At 40.2% G+C, this 18,726-nt stretch overlaps 1 protein-coding gene across 6 annotated transcripts; it reads right to left on the reverse strand.

Annotated features, from left to right (window-relative positions):
- Positions 1–527: 527 nt before the first annotated feature.
- On the reverse strand, positions 528–17,693 carry LOC1279955 (prohormone-3). Of its 6 annotated transcripts, none has more exons than XM_061653936.1 (8): positions 17,303–17,693; positions 16,955–17,103; positions 11,962–12,136; positions 9,739–9,859; positions 2,214–2,418; positions 1,777–1,825; positions 1,412–1,468; positions 528–835 (listed from the first exon to the last, which is right to left on the reverse strand). In XM_061653936.1, the coding sequence occupies exons 3-8, from the start codon at positions 12,121–12,123 to the stop codon at positions 776–778; spliced, it is 654 nt and encodes a 217-aa protein (XP_061509920.1). In that variant the 5' UTR covers positions 12,124–12,136; positions 16,955–17,103; positions 17,303–17,693; the 3' UTR covers positions 528–775. The 6 variants fall into 6 exon arrangements, with proteins under 6 accessions (XP_061509920.1, XP_061509922.1, XP_061509919.1 ...); XM_061653938.1 differs by having other exon boundaries at positions 16,955–17,122; XM_061653935.1 differs by having other exon boundaries at positions 11,962–12,139; positions 17,303–17,692.
- Between the last annotated feature and the right edge of the window lie 1,033 nt (positions 17,694–18,726).

Here is an 18,726-nt window from a genome sequence, read left to right on the forward strand (position 1 = left end):
TAAGATAAAAAGGTGAACCATTCTCTTGGGGGGAACATTTAATTTACGCGTCTCCGTGGTGCATTTGTATGGAAATAATACCTTCGGTTTCCCTTTCTGCCACTGTGGCGGGTTCTGCTGTGATCCATACACAGCTTCTACACACATTCGCAAGACTTTAAGACTATTGCATTGTATCTAGCTGAGAACGGAAACTGGTTGGATTACTTTCAATGGTAACGGAACTAACGAACCTAATTGACAATTTTCTGTTTCTGCTTCATGTCTAAAGATAAGTGTTTGATATGTATTCGTTCCGATAGGTTATTTTGTTCTCTCGCTTGAATGCACTGGCTGGTTCTGCTGGGTATGATTTTTGCTTCGGTATTTTTGCTCTGCTATTTCCCACTGTTGTGGGATTATTTTCTATTAACTGTTTTGAATGTTTGAATATAACTGAGAATTTTATTCAGTTTGCAAACGAACCCATGTTTCGCTTTCCACTTAATTTTGATTGCTCTCGTAGTTTTTTTTATAGTTTGTTTCTGATTTTAATTTTCTTCCTTTTGGCGCTACGGTTTGTTTGTGGGGGCAAGGTAAATGAACGAACTTCATATAAGAGTTGAGTAAAAGTGTGTGTTTTTTTACACGCTTCCAGCGTTTATGCTGTCCAGGCTGTCCAGGTTTAAAGGGTCATAATTTGTCTCACGATTCGGAATGTTCGGTTTGATTTACGATGTTTCGTTTTTGCATGGTTGTTGGGTGCTGCTGCCGTTTTGCGTGACATCCCACTGGTTTAGTGCTTGTTGTAGATGATGCGCTTCTCACCAGCAGTATGCTCGATCTGGTGTTTTACCTGTTTTACGAGAGCGACGAAGAGAAGGATACGTTTTAGAACTTAATACTGTTTCATTTGTTACAGTAATGTTGATTGGGATTTAAGAGAATATTCGATTAAGATATTTGCCCAAATATTTGAGCAAATTGGAATTTGATCCTTGAGCAAGTCTTTTGTACGAGAAATATTTTATAATTCCTTTTAAAACTTCAAAGAATCGTCTGAGTAATTCTTTCAATGACAATAATAATAAAAATGGCAAATTAATGAATCAAAGAGAATTATTTCAGGAGTTGCATTAAAATTCGCATTAATTAAGCTTATTTTTTTATTGCTAACGTCATCAGTTTAATAAAAAATGTCTACTAGCCTATTTAAATTAAATAAAACTCAAACACTTTGTATTTAATGTAATATTAATAGCTTAATCTATAATGCCACACACAACAAAGTTTATCAAATATTGTAAATTGATATCACACTCATTGATAAATGAAATTCAAACTTTTCAATATGTTAAAAATGCTCAATAGCTCCTGACATTCCTAACGAGGTTCTGCTGTGTCATGTCATTGCCGTCGTTACCATATTTACCTGATCGGCAGCAACCGTTCCAACGCAGAGCAGAGGATCTTTGAAGTACGAGCATACCTGCAGTGGAAAAAAAGAAGCATAGCATAGAATAGAAAATCAATCATAAAGCAATATATGCCCAAGAAATACGGTACGGTAATTCACAATCAGCTAGCAAAACCACCCGTCGTTTGGGGTCGTGGTGACGACGCGCGATGATGATAGAGGTTAATTGAAGCGAATTTCCCTCGTTAGGAAAATCATTTCCCAGATGAGGGTGGATAGAAGATATCGCCGATTTAATAGAGGGGGGGGGGGGGAAATGGACAAAAACCAACAGGGAGAAGAAAGAAAGAAAAAAACACTATTGTTGCAATCTTCCTTACCTTACGAGGCACTTGTCGATGTCTTCTCTGCACCTGACAGCATAGTCCGCTGTGTGTTGGTTCAGGCACCATGATGGGAGATAAGAAGAGAGAAAGAGAGAGAAAGAAAGCAAAGACGGGAAAAGTAAATCACGGAGCTTGGGTTTTTTCTTCTTCAAACGGTCTATTGTCGCTTTCCATCATCATCTTAACGTGATGGGTTCGGCGTCCCTTTGCCTTTGGTGGACTGATCTCTGACAGGCTTATCCAGTACTCAGCAGGATTAGCGTATCACAAAAGACTTGCTTGATTATGAGATTATACTTTGCTAGCTTTTAAATCAACCATTTTAATGGTTGCTACAAACATTCCTTTGAATACCTTTGAATCTTTTGAAGTTTTTATTTTCTGGGTTTTTTTTACTGAAAGCTGGAAGGTTTTATGTTACGAAAACTTACCGCGTAATATCACAGTCACTGGACGTGATGCAATCTTCGCCGTACTGCTTGGCCACGATGGTTGGCGGCCGGCAAACGCTGGCACCGCTCAGCGCGGAAATGTCGCACACCAGCCCCGACTCGCAGTCCGAATCGTGCCGGCACAGCTCGCCATACTTCCGTCCGTACAGTGGCATGCACATTCCCCTGACTGAAATTGGCGAAACTTATGGTGTGGTGTGTTGCGTACGAAATAGTTTTGGCGAGGATTGTTTGGTTGTTTGGTGGGTTTTTATTTTGTTGGGTAGAAATTGAAGAAAAGAAAAAAAAACAACAGAAGAACCGGACAACGAACGCACGAACGAAGAAATGGTCGGGAGGAGAGAAGGGAATTCGATTCGATTAGTTTTGCCGTTCGATTCGTCGAGAGTAGTGGGCACAACAACATACGGTTCACATGTTTCACACACACACTCAAAACACCGAATGTTACAGAAGAAGGTAAGACAAAGTTGAGGAGAAAGTACATCCGTTACAAAGCGAAAAGCAGCTATGGAAAGTATTAAAAGTTGAACAAGTTTGCTTTCACAGAATGGAACAAAAAAAAAAAACATTGAAGGAAAAGAGTAAGCAGTAGTTTTACGACATGAAAATAGCAATTAATGTTGATGGCAGTTTTCACCGTGTCATGCAAGAGCGTTTGATGAGAAATGTGCGCTGTCGCTGTTGTGTGTTATTCGTTCGAATTATTTATATTACCTGTCCCCGGTACGGTGAATTTTACAATGCATTCGCTAAACGATGCTAAATATTTATTATTCAGCTTGGGTTCTCAGCTGGGAAACACTCGCAGTGAAAATCTTTTTACGATCGCTCGCATGATTAGCTCATTAAGTATGCATGTGGGGACGACAGTTTCGATTTATCGCTGGATGTTTTTGTCGAGTTTACGAACACATTACGTTAAAATTCCCGGATGAGAGATTTTATCGGTTTTTGGTTATGGTTTACGGCGGAACAAAATGGTGGATATGGTTTGTAAATGACTTTAGAGGTGTATGAAAATATTGTTTGTATGTGTGAGGTAAAATTGTACCAAAATAATCAACAGTTTTTGGGTTGATGGAATAACGTTTGCATTAAAAAATGGACTCAAAAAATAGAGATAATTTCCTTCCATTGACATTATTTCAAAGGAAATTATTCAAGCTTAGCTGCAAAAATAAATCTACGACCTTGTGAGGTGTCTTTCGTCAGTCAGGAATTTTCGTCCGGGCGGACGAATACATGCGTGTAGGTATGTTTTTAAGATCTACTTTCAGTTTTTATCAATTCCTGCTCAGTTTTTGTGACAAAATTGTTGAAGTAGGGCTTTTTCATCATTTTGGTCCAGAAAATGTCGATGGAACACAGCTGGGACCGGTTGGACCGGTTCGCTAGCTAGGGTGTGTTATATAGAAATTCCGCCGAAATTCGCCTAAAATGATCAGAATGAGTTTTGGCGTCATTGCTTGCTGCTGCGAAGCCAGTGAACTCGATTTCTGCTTCCTAATATGTTTGTTCATGTTTCCAAGGTACTATTTCAATCTTTGGCCGGTTGCATCGACCTCCCAGTCAAGCGAACACAGTGATGTAGAGACTTTTCCCTCGATCTTCTCGGTCGGTCAGCATCATTTGGAGCTTCTTGTCGCTTAGGGTCGTCGGCCATTCGGAACTGGGCTTTCTTTCGATGCTCTGATTGTTGTCTAATAGTGTCAAGATGTTGTAGAAACCAGAACAGGCTTATGGGACGGCCACAAACAGCCGCACGGAGTCCTTTTAAGACGCTACAGGGTGCCGTTCTTTGATCGTGCACGTTTCTAAATGAAGTTGCTTCACTTTTTTGGACATCATCGTTAGAGTTCGACTGTTAAAGGTGTCACATTTGGTCTGCTGACTAATGGGATATTATTTTTTTAAAGTGCAGTTCACGCCCATGAAAAATCGACAATTTTTGTTCATTTTTTTAATGCAAATATTAGAATTAGTTGAGTAAAATTATCAATAACACAAATGTTATAAATAAATCAATTAGAATGATACTGCGGGGACTTAAATCAGTTTACTATAGCAGTTTGAAACAAAAGGATGCCTTTCTGTATTTCTGTATGACAGATATAAAATACGTTTATTTATAACCGTAACTGCCAATAAAAGAATTAGTAATAGATCTGGCAAGGCTAATATAGGTATAAAGTAAATAACTTTAAACATAAAACACGAAAATACGAGAACAGTGTGTTACATCGAAATAAGAAGTTGCTACTTTCTGCAGAACATAAACCATAAAGGCGGTTGGAAATTTCCATCATTTTTCCAGACAATAAAATACATCAATTGAACGCACTGGAACGCTTTTTTGATTGCTCTCTCTCTCTCTCTTGTAAAAGAACATCAAACCAGATTGATGTGGGCGCATTTTTTTTTTGCTCGAAGCAAGCCTCCCGCGCCAAATGACAATGCAATCGATCTTGCATGGAGACGCCCGGTACCTGTCGTTGATGAAGGATGGATGGTGTTATTTTTAGTGTGCCGCCCTTGAACGGTGTCCGACTTGCCGGAACGGTGTCATACTGTCAAAGATGATGATGGTTTTTGATCGGGAAATTTGTGTACGGACATAGATGGGATATGTCGCATGGGGAAAATGGCGCAGGCGACCAAAAAACATTGGTTCGACTGTTTGAGGCTTTTCAAAAGGAATGCCAAGGCACATTGGGACAAGTTTGTATCGAAACATTATGCAAAAATAGAAGAAGAAATTGCTAGTCAATCTTTTTTATTGAGTTATAATAATACTTGTCGAAAGCATTTTACTGTACAGTAGAGATAAAATGAACAAATGTATCTTTCAATATACTAAAGCAATAATTGTAGTAACAAAGACAGCAGAATAGAACACTTCCTTGTTTACGCACAACAACTTTATTTACTGTATCTATTGTTGTCAATATCTCCATCGCTTTTAACACCACCGACCAAAAAAAGAAGAAAAAAACCCAATCATCACCAGGACCATTTCTCCACCGTCGCCCGTCCTGTTTTCCAATCATGTAAAAAGAAAATATATTTATCATCCCATTGCACACACACACCATCCTCCGTATCCGGTGAGAACAACCACCAATCCACAAAACAAATTACATCCGTATGCTCAGGCTCATCCTTTGGGAAGTTCGTGCAGGTTCGTGCATGGTTCGTCGTGTTTCAATTGAACAAAGTGATGTTTATTGTGTGGAAACAGAGGCCAAGCCGAGCGCTGCTGGACAAACAAAAGAGCTCGAACAAAACGTACAGCGTTATGTTCATTTCCTGTTTCCTGTGTGCTGTCGAAGGGGTTGACTTCCCCCTTTTACTGATGGTTCTTGTTAGTGGCAGAGCGAGCGACACGATTCATGGACGCTACGCCCCGAGCTGTTCGACCCTGTTGTGCTGGTACAGCTTGCTGTGCGAACACGAGCGTAACACACATGGGACCATGTCACATTTGTGCGGCGATGCTTATCGATACACTCGAACTCGATGTCCGCTTCGATAAAAAAACGCTCGTTTGGGGGTTTGTATGCAGATAGGTGGCCTTAACAGAACTCCAACAAGATACACGACTCCAAAGGACTTGAATGACGGGCGGCAATCTTTGACTTATTACTCCTACCCACAGAATAACATACACACACACGTGAATATACTGAGTGGATGACCCGGACGAAGCAAAGGAAAGTAAAATGTATCTCACTGGTAAGGCGCACAGTGTTCGGGGAAGCGACAAGGTGGGGCAAAAAATTAAAAGCTCCCCCAGGGGCCCTCAGCAGCGCTCTGTTATGACGAGCTGTTCTGTGTGACGTGGTCGGTATTCGTCCTACGCTCCGAGGTTCATAAACCATTCACTGGCTGTCATGGTACAAACCGGCCGGGTCCCCCTACCTGTCTCTCATGTGACTTTAAACGACCAGCGTCATGTCATTGTGCTTCCAGCACGCACATTCAGTCTCTTACGCCCGTACGGAGATCGGATGGTGCAGACTTTGAATGACGAGGTTCAGCAAAGTGAGGTTTATTTTTGCCAGTTGATTGGCCCGCAGCAAAGGGACCGTAAACGAACAGAGCTGAGAATATGTACACGCTTTTTGGTCGTTCTTTTTTGCATTTTGTTTTATTTTTGAGTGGGAAGGATGTTACACGCTGCAAAACATGGATAAAACTCAACCCGATGCGAGACAGGGGCAGTTGGGTGTGTTGTTATGTTTTTGCCGCATAATGTTTATGTGGTGACTAGCGCGCACACACACATACACACCACATGTGCTCCACGTTTGGAGACGCCTCTGCAGCGCTGCAGACGCTGTAGAGCGGGGGTAGTGAAATGAAGCTAGTAGCTAGAATGAGGTGAGCTTAAATGGATATTCTTGTTTCATTATATCATAACAGTCATTAATTTACAAAGAGAGCAATTTAAAAGCATTGCAGTCCGTTTTAAATGGGTCAATACGTTATAAGATCAGAAAAAGATCCCCCAGTCCAGTAAGAACATTACAAAATGCTCTCGTTTAAACGTAATTCTTGATTCGTGAGTTCACTTAGACAGCAGCCTAACACGTGTAATGACCATTATGAAAACATGTTATCAAAAGCATTGGACTTCCAAGGCCTTATGTTGCGTGTTGGTAAGCAGTTTAGCGTAAAGTAGCTCTAGCATAATGCCATTAGTTTTTGGTTTCGTTTAGATTTTTTGAAGTACAGTATGCATCTTTAGTCATAAGCTTACTTCAAGTTGGTTTTATCGTCTTTCATGATTCCGTAGCTCGTTATGTCCTCCGTGTGGTGTTAGGTGCATGGTTATTTAAATTGAAGCATTTTAAAGCATTTTGGCATGTTGTTTGCCAAACTTTTTTGAGGTTTAATTGAAGCCCCATAATTTATAGAAAATCAAACCTAAAGGCTTCATTTTGATTAAACAGAACAGGACTTCTTCACAAGCTTAATAGTCTGTTAAAAATGTTAACCATGACTACTTTTCAATTAATAATGTTATATTTAGTTCATTACTTATTTCGACATAATTATATAAACCTTTATAATGCAGGATTATTATAGTTTTTGAAATCTTAAATAATATTCCTAAAAGTAAAGCAAAAGCACATAATGATTAAACTAATAAATATTGAGTATAATTTGAAAAGGTTTTTTGTTTTATAGAAAGTCTTAAATAACGCATTGGTTACAAAAGAACATTCTACAAATTCTACCTTTAAGGCATGCATACCTTTAATAGGTTCCTCTTTTTCATCATATTCAATTACAACACCGTAATAGCACACGTTCGATCCACTTTGCTCTAATTTGTTTACTTCTTCTCGATACCCACGGGCGCTTTTTTCTTAGTCCTTCTTCCACCCCGAACTCGCGAGCTGTTGTACGATACAACGATCTCGTACAACGCCAGTCGTTCGGCGCCTTCCCTTACGAAAGCTTTGAAATATGATCCAGGTTGAAGCTGCATGTCTGATTTATATAATCTAATACACGTTTTGCCGGCCTGATTCGCTATCAGTTCATCGTTAACCTTCTCTCTTTCTCTTTTTTATGCCCTGCTGCTAAGTTGATAGCATTATCGGGTTAACACCTTTCTCGGCGGATTTACTGGATTCCAATTCAAACACCCACACATAGTGAGCGGATCCTGACCGTTAGTAAGAGATTATAAATAAATGATTATCCTGCACCAATTTCGCCAACGAAAGCCCGAAAATGTAATAACGTTCGTAGAGTTGAGGCATCATTTCTCCTGTCGAGCTAAAAGCGCTCCTTCCGCTACAGCGATACATCGAACCCTCACCATTCTCTATTGTTTTGTGCTATTTTCTGTTTACTACCACTTTCCGCCGAGGCTAAAGGCTAAATCAAGGTAAGCCACCGAAATGATCCTTAAAAAGATGAAGGTTTAATAGAGAGTGACGCGAAGGCGCCGACAATGACTTTCACAGAGTGTTCACGCAGACGAACCCATCGTTCGTGTATTGTCTTTTTTTTCTCCAACCCTGCGTGTATGTGTAACGTGGAACAATCCTGAAAGGAAAAACCGTTCCATAGCAATGGGAAAGGAAAATCGACAAGAGCGCCCTTTCGCAACGTTCTCGGACGTTGCTGGCGAAAGGGCGAAAATCAAAATGATAGCGGATTAGGGTCAAGCATATAAAGCTGTGGAGGCCAGAATTGAGATTTGTGCACCTTGAACGGTACGAGTTTCTCGGAAGCTTCTTTTGCAGACAGGGAAAAAACAACAAACTCTGTTACCTTATTTATGACGTGAAACAAAAAAAAGGAATCTGTGGAAGGACCCAACAGAGGGCAGCGAAATAGCGAACCTGATCCAATAATCCCATCGCATGATGAAACCTGATTACCTCTACGGGGCACTAGATTGTGTGGCGGTCCTTTCGCACAACAAACGTTGATCCCAAAAGTCATAAAAATATCATATGGATATATAATTAATTTTCAAACCCACGCTTCCGGTCACTTTCGGCAACGGGGCGAACCGGTTCGTGCTTCAAAGACAACATCGGTTGATTGCATCCCCAACCGCTTCCCACTCGTCAACAGGACGAGGTGAAACCAGTGAATGTAATTAGAATTTAATTGACTTTCTTCCCACGCGCGCGCGCTTCCGAGAGCGGTACGAGGGAGTTGTTCATTTGTGTGTTGAAGTTACTCCTTTTCGGAGTAGCTGATTTTAATCATTTCACCTGGTGTAAACGGAACGAGCAGCTTTCCGGCTTTGTAATGCCATATTAAAAGGTAACGCTGCGAGTGAAATTAGTTGCGGTTGTCAGCGTAACTTTGTGTGTGTTTGTGTGAGCTTTCCATGTTCGTTTTTCTTGTGTTGTAATGAAATGATAAATCATCGCCTAAAGGTTGGGAGCATTTCGGGGAAAAAGCTCACCAAACGTCCTCGGAACAGATGCGGCTTTGAAGCGGCTGTTTACAGCGGAGGAAACCGCGAAACCTTGGCTTATTTAAACTTTTTTAATCTTTGCGCCTGACGGTTCCTGTCACTTGTTTGTTTGTTGGTTTTTTGTGTGACATTTGTGCTTTTGTGAGCAGCTTTTACCACCATCCAGTGGCAGTCAACAATGATCCTTCGAAGAAGTTTCCCCAAAGGTCTCAAAGACTTGGATACTAAGCTCGCCATGACATTCCGTGCCATGATTGCTTGTCACTTGCTTTTTTGTGGCGATAAAGAATGGATTTATGAGCCTTTCAGTAGCAGAAAAGCAGAGCTTTCGGGATGCACTGAAGAATGGGTGAATTGAAATAGAACATCAACGGAATGGTAAGGAAGCACATTCATAAAGATTGTAAAAGTAGTCGGAATATATAGAAACATCGAAAAGACAGTCAAGGAGATGACACAGAGAGCAGACACAACGAGAAGGATAGAGAGACAGTTTGGAAGGAAAAACAAAAATGTGTAAAACCATCGCGTAGATGCACCGTTGCGGCTTACCATCGTCCACGGCTACACAGATAAATCCGGGACAGCAGTACTCGTTGGCGGAGCACGCCCGGGGATAGCACGGATCCGGCTCGTAGCGTGGGCTTTGCTGCTCTTCGTCCAGGATTTCGTTCTGCAAGTAGAAAGGAAAGGAGTTACAAAAGTGCATTAGAGCGACAACGAGCGATCACATTTAATGCTACCCGAACGAGAATGTATTTAAATACATCTAGGAAAATGTAAGCTGCTTAACAATCCGTTACACTTTATAAGCTTTCACAAGAAAAGCTGTTTTACAGCAAAAAAAAAAGAGAAAAATCCAAATTAAATTATACAAGCACTGTTCGTCCCTTGCGCGGGCAGGGTCGTATCGTGCTGATCGATATTTACGGTGTAATACGACAGCATACACAGCAGAGGCTTGCCAAAACTCATTTACATCGCGACACACGAGAGAAAAGGTGTGGCAACGGTGAAAACGGTAATGAAAGAAACTCCCGCCGTGCTCGCAACCATGTGTGGATCCAAATTTGGAATTATGCAAACATGAAACATGGTTGCGGAACTTCTTTTAGATTGGTAAACTTTCCATACCGTGGGAGGTGCGCTCGTTTCAATCAACGTTCTCGTTGGCGCGCGGAATAAAGGGGGAAAGTGCCCGACGGACCGGCATGTGTGATATGCGTTGGCGGTTGATTAAATCACCATGTAAATGTTATTACCCCTTCGGCTGGGCCCTTCTTTGGGCACTTTTTTTGTGGGGCTTGAAATTCCCCAAGCAACGGGAATGTTCTTTGACATAGTTTCAGCCCAATGGCTCAGCACGTTCGAGAGAGGCTACGGACACCAGAATGGGTTGGATCAAATTGAAGTTGGAATGAAAAGTTCGAAGTTATTTCCAAGATACTGTAATTTGTTTCACATAAGATGCTTTAGTAGAGAAAGTTTTTTTTGTTTTAAATTAATTTTTTACTTTAAAAAGTAAGCGAATATCATGAAATTACTACACGTGGTTGAATGCGCTTAAGAATTTCCTAATGCTCTTTCAAATTTGGCAGAGCAAATGTAGTTATTATTTTGGAAAAAGTATGTTGCATTCTTGCACTATATAAATATACCATATAAAAACTAATTATATATATAGTTGAAGTTGACCAAAATCGTCCTGTCGGCTAAAACAACGATAGACTAAAAAGATCATCCAAAACTGAATCTTTTTCGGGTGTAAAGATGATAACTTCAACAACTGGAGTAATAACAGTTAAATTCTGAGATCATTTACTAAACTATAGTCACGATCATTTATATAACATGCATTTGTGTAATATTGTTCAATAATATTGTGCAATTGCCCATTTTCGTCTGACATTTGATCACTGTATTACTTACAAACAAGGCAGCTAACCTTTAAGAGTATATCTTTCAACATAAGTGATCTCCAATGATGATTCATAATATATTAAAATAATATCATACCACATATATGTACCCCAATTTCCAGTAAATATGATTCTTGCATACACACACACTGCATTAAACTGTTTTATAACTGCGTGTAGCTCGACTGTGTCCGAGATGTTAAACTGTTTCCATAGATAACACTGATTTGATTCCTTTCTACTCACTATCTGTTTCTCGATGTCTTTAAGCGCAATAAAGATATTGCAACACACCACCGTACTGGTTTACCGTGCCGCACATTCCACAAAAAAATCGCATGTGACTATGTTCACTGTTATTGAGCCAATTTACGTGGAACAAGATGTGGGACTTTTGGGGGATACAATCTTACGCTTTTATCACATTATTGGAGGCGAAAATAAAAGCCCTTTGCAATGGTTATTATGCTTAATGGAGAAAAGGGAAGAAACGAGCTCCTACCTTTCACGGCCATTAAAGACAAAAAGGACAAAAAAACAAAGCAAGAAATTGCCGGAAGGTAATAATATTTTATTGGATGTGTGGTCAGCCGGGGCTGACCGATTAAATCGATTATCGATTAAATGGGTGGAGTGGTGTAGGTGTTGATAAAAGCATGATAAAAATTCGATTTCGATCCGAACACACCAGAACAAAGCAAAGACACGACCAAAAAAGATCGTCCAATATGGAAGTTACTCTTGCAGGTTGACATACATTCGCTTGGTGTGCTGTTTGGTTTAAAATGTTTCACAACTTTACCACGAATATTTGAATATCATGAACTTAAAAGTACGATAACAGATGATACTATACCTGTAGGAACGATTGTGGCCGGTAGGATCCTCCATGACTGCCGTAGCCCATGTTTGCTAGCATTTCCGGTGAGAACCTATTGAACAGCCCACCCCATGCGTTCACACTTCCGCCAAGGAGTAGAATCGCACCGATGGCCATCCACAGGGCAGGAGATTTCATGTTGAAAATGGTGCTGCTAGTGAGGAAAAGGAGAAGAATGGTCAGATTAATATGAGAATTATTATTAGGCATTAATGGAGATATTTTTCTATACATTTTTAAACATTATTATACGCTGGTTTATGCTGGATGTAGTTCGTTTCACATTCGGAATAGTAGAAGGAAAGATAGTAAAAATCATATATAATATTGTTTTTTGTAAACGAAGTCACAAGGGTTAAAGATAAGACGAGCTTGGACATATGTTGTTATGTTTTTAAACATTACTTTAGTTCATTCGCACGACACCCCTTATTTTATGATTTAGGGCAATAAGTGGAGCTAAAACTAAGACTATTATTCAATTTTTTTAGAGTTTTCTAATTTGCTACAGCAAATTAACTATGATCTTGTGTCGTACTGGTAGTCGTAGTCTATTGATTAGCTTACGTGATGTGCTTTGCTGTCTGTTTAGCTTAGCCATGTAACACATTCTAAAAACTACTTGTCAAACACATTGCTTAAGCCTAGGTCTTAGTCACTAACTTGTTGCGTACAATTGGTTGTATGGAACTTGTGCTTCAACTTGTATTATATTATTAACCTTACCGCTAACAACTGGTTTTGCATGCAAAGCTTCAACATGATCATTGAAACGGAGAGTTTCGATTGGAGAATTTAAGAAGGACATAAGAACAGAAAGTCCAAACTTAAGCAGTATAGTTATACCCTTGTTGTTAGGCATGGAATACAACATGAGTGTAGTGTCAGATCAGTAAATAAAGATGATTTGTTTGAATGTGTTGAAAACTCTGGTCAAAGTATAAATATAAATGTTACCAGATTTGTCCTAAGAAATTCGGGGATTTCCGTTAATTGTTATTTATTTCTTTAGGTGCCCTACTTCTATAACTCTTGCGAGTACGAAAGTTGTCCTTTGACATCGAGATTGGTTATTCTTTGGAAGCAATTTACAGGGTTATGATGTTGTTATGACGCCTTTAATGTAAACAACGCTTTTCGATCAATGTGATTACCATTTCTGAACTAGAAAGAGTTTCTGAGCTGAAGAAATAATAATTCTCCTTATGATTTAACTTTTTGATGGATATAGCAGCACTTAAATCGCTGCTATATCCATCAAAAAGTTTCGTAGTACCCAACACTATTCGATGGACTTAGTTGTTCTGTGATTTTTTCAAAATGCGATTTCTGTGTTAACATCTAACGTAGATACTTTGTACTGAACTAAAACGTGTTCAATACGTCTATAGGCATATCACACCTATGCTAGAAATTGGTACTGAAGTTTGTGTTGCAGGAAATTCTGAATTCTATCTCAATAATAGTAAACGATTCCGGAAATGGTTTCTTAACCATGCTAGACTTTCACCGACCGCATTCGATGCCATTTTATAAGCGCCCGTCCCGAGTGAATTTCTTCAGAATGCTAAACTTTCTTCTCTCAATCAACACCATTTTTCATTCCTCTGCACAAAAGTACACATACAAACACACTCACACTAACCACAGTTTCTAACAGCAATCAATCACGATAAGTCAACTGGGACAGTTTGTGCAGCACGTACAGAGTATGTATTTTGTTTTTGCTTGCCTGGCTGGTGTGGCCACCTTCAGCAAAAAAAAAACTTTGCTTTTGTGAGGCATAAAAAACGGTCATACAGATTTATTTCTTCACCGTACAGCAATGGTTTCCGTTTTTTCCGCAAAGCCCCCGTCCGTGTGCAAGTCAGCCGGCAGCGCAATGTCAACCGTTAGGCAGGGTATTTATGTGGAATATATGCAAATTACTTGCCAGTTCAAGTGCACCCAGTGCCAACCATAAACTCAGTGAACTTGAATCTTCTACTAAGTCGTGACTGACTGGATTTTTTTTTAATTCTTGCTTCGCCCCATTCCATTCTGCTGGTGAAAATGCAGTTGAAAATGCTATCCGAACACCTGAAGGCTGCTGAACGCTACAAGCGACAGCAAAAAACAACAGCACCACGACCGAGCGCACCGAGCAGAACCGGGCAAAAGTCCTGACAGGATTGTGAATGACATTCACAGCTAACGGGCACCAGCCGCGCACCTACCACTGCAGGGTCGTCGTAGTCGTCGAGGAAAAGTTGTTGACGCCATAATGCAGCTAAGGCATGGGATGAGAGTTGATGGTTTACGGTGGCTGGTAGCAAGCGCTGGTGGTGTTTGGTAGCGTTTGGATGGAGAGTGTAACGGTCCGATGCTACTGAAATGGTTCTTGCATAGGTATGCATGGCTGTGACACCGTAATGATTGACGCTTGGAGAGGGGCGTTGAAACAGAAGAGCCTAGCAAAGAAGGAAACTGTTTCGGCTGTGCTGCTATGTGCGTGTTTTTTTACTTTGAATAGAGGTCATAGGTTACTAAAAATTAGCGTTATTTTGCTGGTTGGAAAATGATTAATGTTCAAGAACTTGTTTATTGAATTTTGTGGGATTTTTTGTTATCAATCCTTGGGGCTATCTACAAAAAAAGCCTATGTTCTATTTGAATCATTCTTTTGCACAACTTCCTGATGCTAATCACAGTTCTAAACACCAAACAGAAAGGCAGGAAATTAATACAACAGCACACGTACAAGCCGTGCTAGAATTTATTGCCTTCTGCTTGCTTTTACTCGGTGGTAGGGATCATTCCTCCTTCGTATATTGCAACGCAACGTAGCGAAAACTACTTCGCACTATGAAACTTTTGCCAACACCACCCTTCTCACTCTCTCTCTCATATCGGCCGACTGTGACTCATCCGAGGCGTGTATGTGTGTGGTGTGTATCACGGCGATAAGATCCTGGCGGAACCGGGGCGGTATTGCCGGAAGTGTGCAAAGTTGAACCCATTATGACCTTTATAGCGTCACCTCTTGGGGCTTGTGAATGTGCCCGAGGATGGACATTAATGCGGTGGAGAAGAGGATGCGGGATGTTTTAATTACGACCAGAACCAACCTATAACACACTGTACCTCCCGATGGGGAAAAGGGTTTTTCTTGCTGATGGTGATTATTTGTTGACTTCCGTGCAAGATGTCTGATAGTGGGGAGAATATCCATTAACAAATAAAAAAAGAACTCAAGTATAATGAATAAAGAATAAATAGCACCAAGCCAAAGTGGTCAGATGTGCTCGTTTGGATAGTGCAAACTGTGGTAAGAAATTTCCATGTTCTTGTCATGTGTGCTAATCTTTTTTTTTAAGAATTGTATTTATCTGAGTGTTTTATGAATTTGTAGGATGATCTTTGACTAGTTTTGTTAAGGAATGTCCGTTTAAAAATCGTACAAATATCTTCATAAAAGTCCTTTGAACCTGGTTCCATTCACTACCAACGTCATAGGACATAGAAACCCGCTGTGCGATGTTTATCGTGGTAAAAGGACTACGCCTAAAATAAATGTGTCTGTTAGACGAACACACTCATCAATCACACGCCCCAATGAAAACGAAACACCTAATGACAGGGTATTTTTTCTTCGTATTTGTGTGTGTGTGTATACATTCAAGGACTAGCACATCAACAAGTGAAAAGGTGTGTCATGATGAATGATGTGCATCTTTATAGAAGTTTCAGGTGAGCTTTTTGTTTTGTTTAGTTGAGTTGGCGAGTCGATTAGCAAATAAACAAAAACATTGTTGCGCTATTTGCGTCGTTGATGTGCTGTTGAAATAATGCGACCGTAGTGAGTGGGATTTTTATCACAGTAACAACTTTAATTCCTGGAGAAGGGAGTGGTCATTATGACCTTATGTCTCATGCATCAAAGTACATGTTTTTGAGGCAATAGAAGGAATCAGTGTTTCAGGGATGTTTGTTATGGACATTCAAAATATATTTCAATTATTTAATATTGTGACCTCAACGAAGTGAGATGATTTCACATGATTCACTAGTAGGTATAATTCATAATAATAATAATAATAATAATAATAATAATAATAATAATAATAATAATGATAATATAACAAAAGCTTGAAATAGAAAATGAAAATCCCATAACAAATTAGGGATATTCTAAGAGTTAAAAAATCCAGAATTTATTATAATTTTAGGACATGAAAATAATGTAACAACAAGGTCAGTTGATATCACAGTGCTAAAATCGCAATATTAGGAATAAATGCCATGATTGTCTTTTTCCAAATTCTGATCTCATATTGTGACGTTCTATTGAATCGTTAATTCGTAGCGCAACATTACCTCAAAATAGCAATCTGCCCTTTATCCAATTTTAAAGTGAATTCAAAATAGCTTCTCAAGAACATTCAACCTAAGGCGACCCTATCTAATATTTGATACAAAGAGTTCTAAATTTATTTCCCACCCACCATGGGGTATAATTTTCCCACAGCTCACAGTCTACTGCGAATCGATTCTTCGGTGTGCAGTCAACGATAATCGTCGCAATGGTACATCGCTTCTGAGCCATTTGAACCGTGGCATGAATAAATGAGAGTTATCCTTTGCCATGGTCAGTTTACATTATAGGTTAAACACACATTAAACCTTCGTTTCGTCGTACTGGGTAAAAGACAAATCCGTTTTCATTTTCTGTTGACCCCGCGCGATACCTTTGCCCTTTCTCCCGTGGGGAATGGTTTTGCAAATGTCAACGTAAATTATAAATATCATTGCTGTTCGGCGTAAGGGGCAAATAAATGAAGCAATTTTAAAAAGGGCTACAAAAGGTTATATTTGGCGCAGGGAAGCAAATGTTGGGGTAAATGTCTTGTTTGTTCGACGTTTTATTTTTACTCATAAGGATCGTTTGAAATAAGTTTCTCTGCCATCTAGAATAATAATATATCCTTACCTTGGGTTCAGTGTAAGAAAGCTTCTTCCAAGTCACGCCAAATGATACTGGCCGCTGGAAGTCCCGTTGAGCGTTTTTAGCAAGCAAATGGGCCCGTCTACGGTTGTGATTCGTTAAACCCGTTTAAAGCAAAGGTTTGCAAGGTCACACTGCAGAAGGTGGAAATCACTGGAATTAGATTTGCTGCTCTTAACACTTTTTGGGGAACTGAAACTTCTTCCACCGCACTTTCACGCATCAGACACACACACACACACACAACAGGAAATAGACCTTTTTTGGAAAATGAGAAATTTACTCGCATCAACACACTAACACACAAATAAGTACCCCTACACAAACACTTACACGCTCGCACGTGGTTTGACACACACGCTAGCCCGCAACCTGCTAGCAATCTAGCCACACGATTCCGACGACGTTCCAGGCAGCAGCAGCAGTGGCCGCAAACTGATTCCTCTTCCCGGTGCTCCCGGATGCTCGGTACAGGATGCTACCGATTATCGGTGCTTTTCGATTACTTTTCACCACGCGGCCGCCACCTATTACGCCTCCCTTCGCAAGCTGTACTAACTTCACCTTTCACGCACACACACTTAGACACACACGCACGAGCTTTGCAGGACACAGGGCACCTTACTGGAGGGCGCGTTTGGCAGGGGTTTCTCTGTCGGTGAGCTCTGGCAAGCGAGCGTTTCCACGGTCAAGAGTGAACTGCTTGTCAATGGCACCGGACGGAGCTGAATTAAATTGTCCGAGGACGAAAACGCAAAAGCTCGGCTTCTTGTATCCTTGAAGCGGGCGAGAGCGAGAGAATGAGAGAGAATGGTAGCGTTCGGCAGTAGCTTCGAGAGCGATAGGGTGTCAAGGTAACACGCTAGCTCGGGAAAATGAAAAAGCATCTTTCCCGAGAGTGAGAAAGGATGAGATTAGAAAATAAAAAAAGCGGCCCCTTGAGTTCATCATTAGGTTCATTAGGGAATTTCCTTGGAGTAACGTTTAGGCTGTTAAGTAAAAAAAATTATATTCTACTAGATGAATTGATATTTTACTGTAAAATATATACTGTTCTTTACGTCTGATGTTTATTTTACAGATTTTAAAGTTGATTGAAATGTTCTTTTACACCAACGAGCTCAACAATTCAACTAAAAATAGGCATATTTGATAACAAAATTCTTTTTATTATATTCTTAAGGGGTTTTCTTCGAATTAATTGTTATGATATATGATCCGCCATGCCATGCATTTACGGACTAATACATTCTAATTCTTGAAAATCCTCAACGGAAAATCCTTCTATTGACCTAATAAGCATGAATGAAACAAAACAGGTTCTTAAGACCATCCTTTATAAACAAGAGCACAGATTATTGCTTCGTTCCTATCTACAAAAAACACCACTCCAGTCCATCGCTGTGAAGATGGTCCATTTGGATGTGATTTGTTTGGGAATCTGCAGTCAAAAACATTATTGTAGGCCTCTTGTACATCAGCAGAAAGTGACCCAATGGATGACGCTCTCCTAAGAAACGGGAAGTGTACGGATTCCGGTGGAAAATTACAAACATAAAAGAAAGAAGCCTAAGATGAACTCCAGTCGGCTATGTTGTAACGAAACGCGAACGTCTCCCGACATTGGAAGCTCGTGGCTCTTGGTGTTGGTGTGCGTCAGTTAATAAACGAATCTTGATCCGAGTATTCCGTCGGAAGCACCATGCTCTCGCTGTGGGATGTGCGCAAACTCGCCCACCATAAACGCTCCTGTGTAT

Source organism: Anopheles gambiae, chromosome 3 (assembly GCF_943734735.2).
Source record: "Anopheles gambiae chromosome 3, idAnoGambNW_F1_1, whole genome shotgun sequence".
Classification (NCBI taxonomy): Eukaryota; Metazoa; Arthropoda; class Insecta; order Diptera; family Culicidae; genus Anopheles; species Anopheles gambiae.

Bases quoted from the DNA above. Each gene is read 5' to 3' on its own strand.
- LOC1279955 (XM_061653936.1), bottom strand. From the start codon at position 12,123: ATGAAATCTCCTGCCCTGTGGATGGCCATCGGTGCGATTCTACTCCTT. The intron at 9,860-11,961 runs GTATAGTATCAT...TTCTACTTGCAG, and splicing joins GGCCACAATCGTTCCTACAG to AACGAAATCCTGGACGAAGA. The intron at 1,469-1,776 runs GTAAGGAAGATT...TTTCCACTGCAG, and splicing joins ATCGACAAGTGCCTCGTAAG to GTATGCTCGTACTTCAAAGA.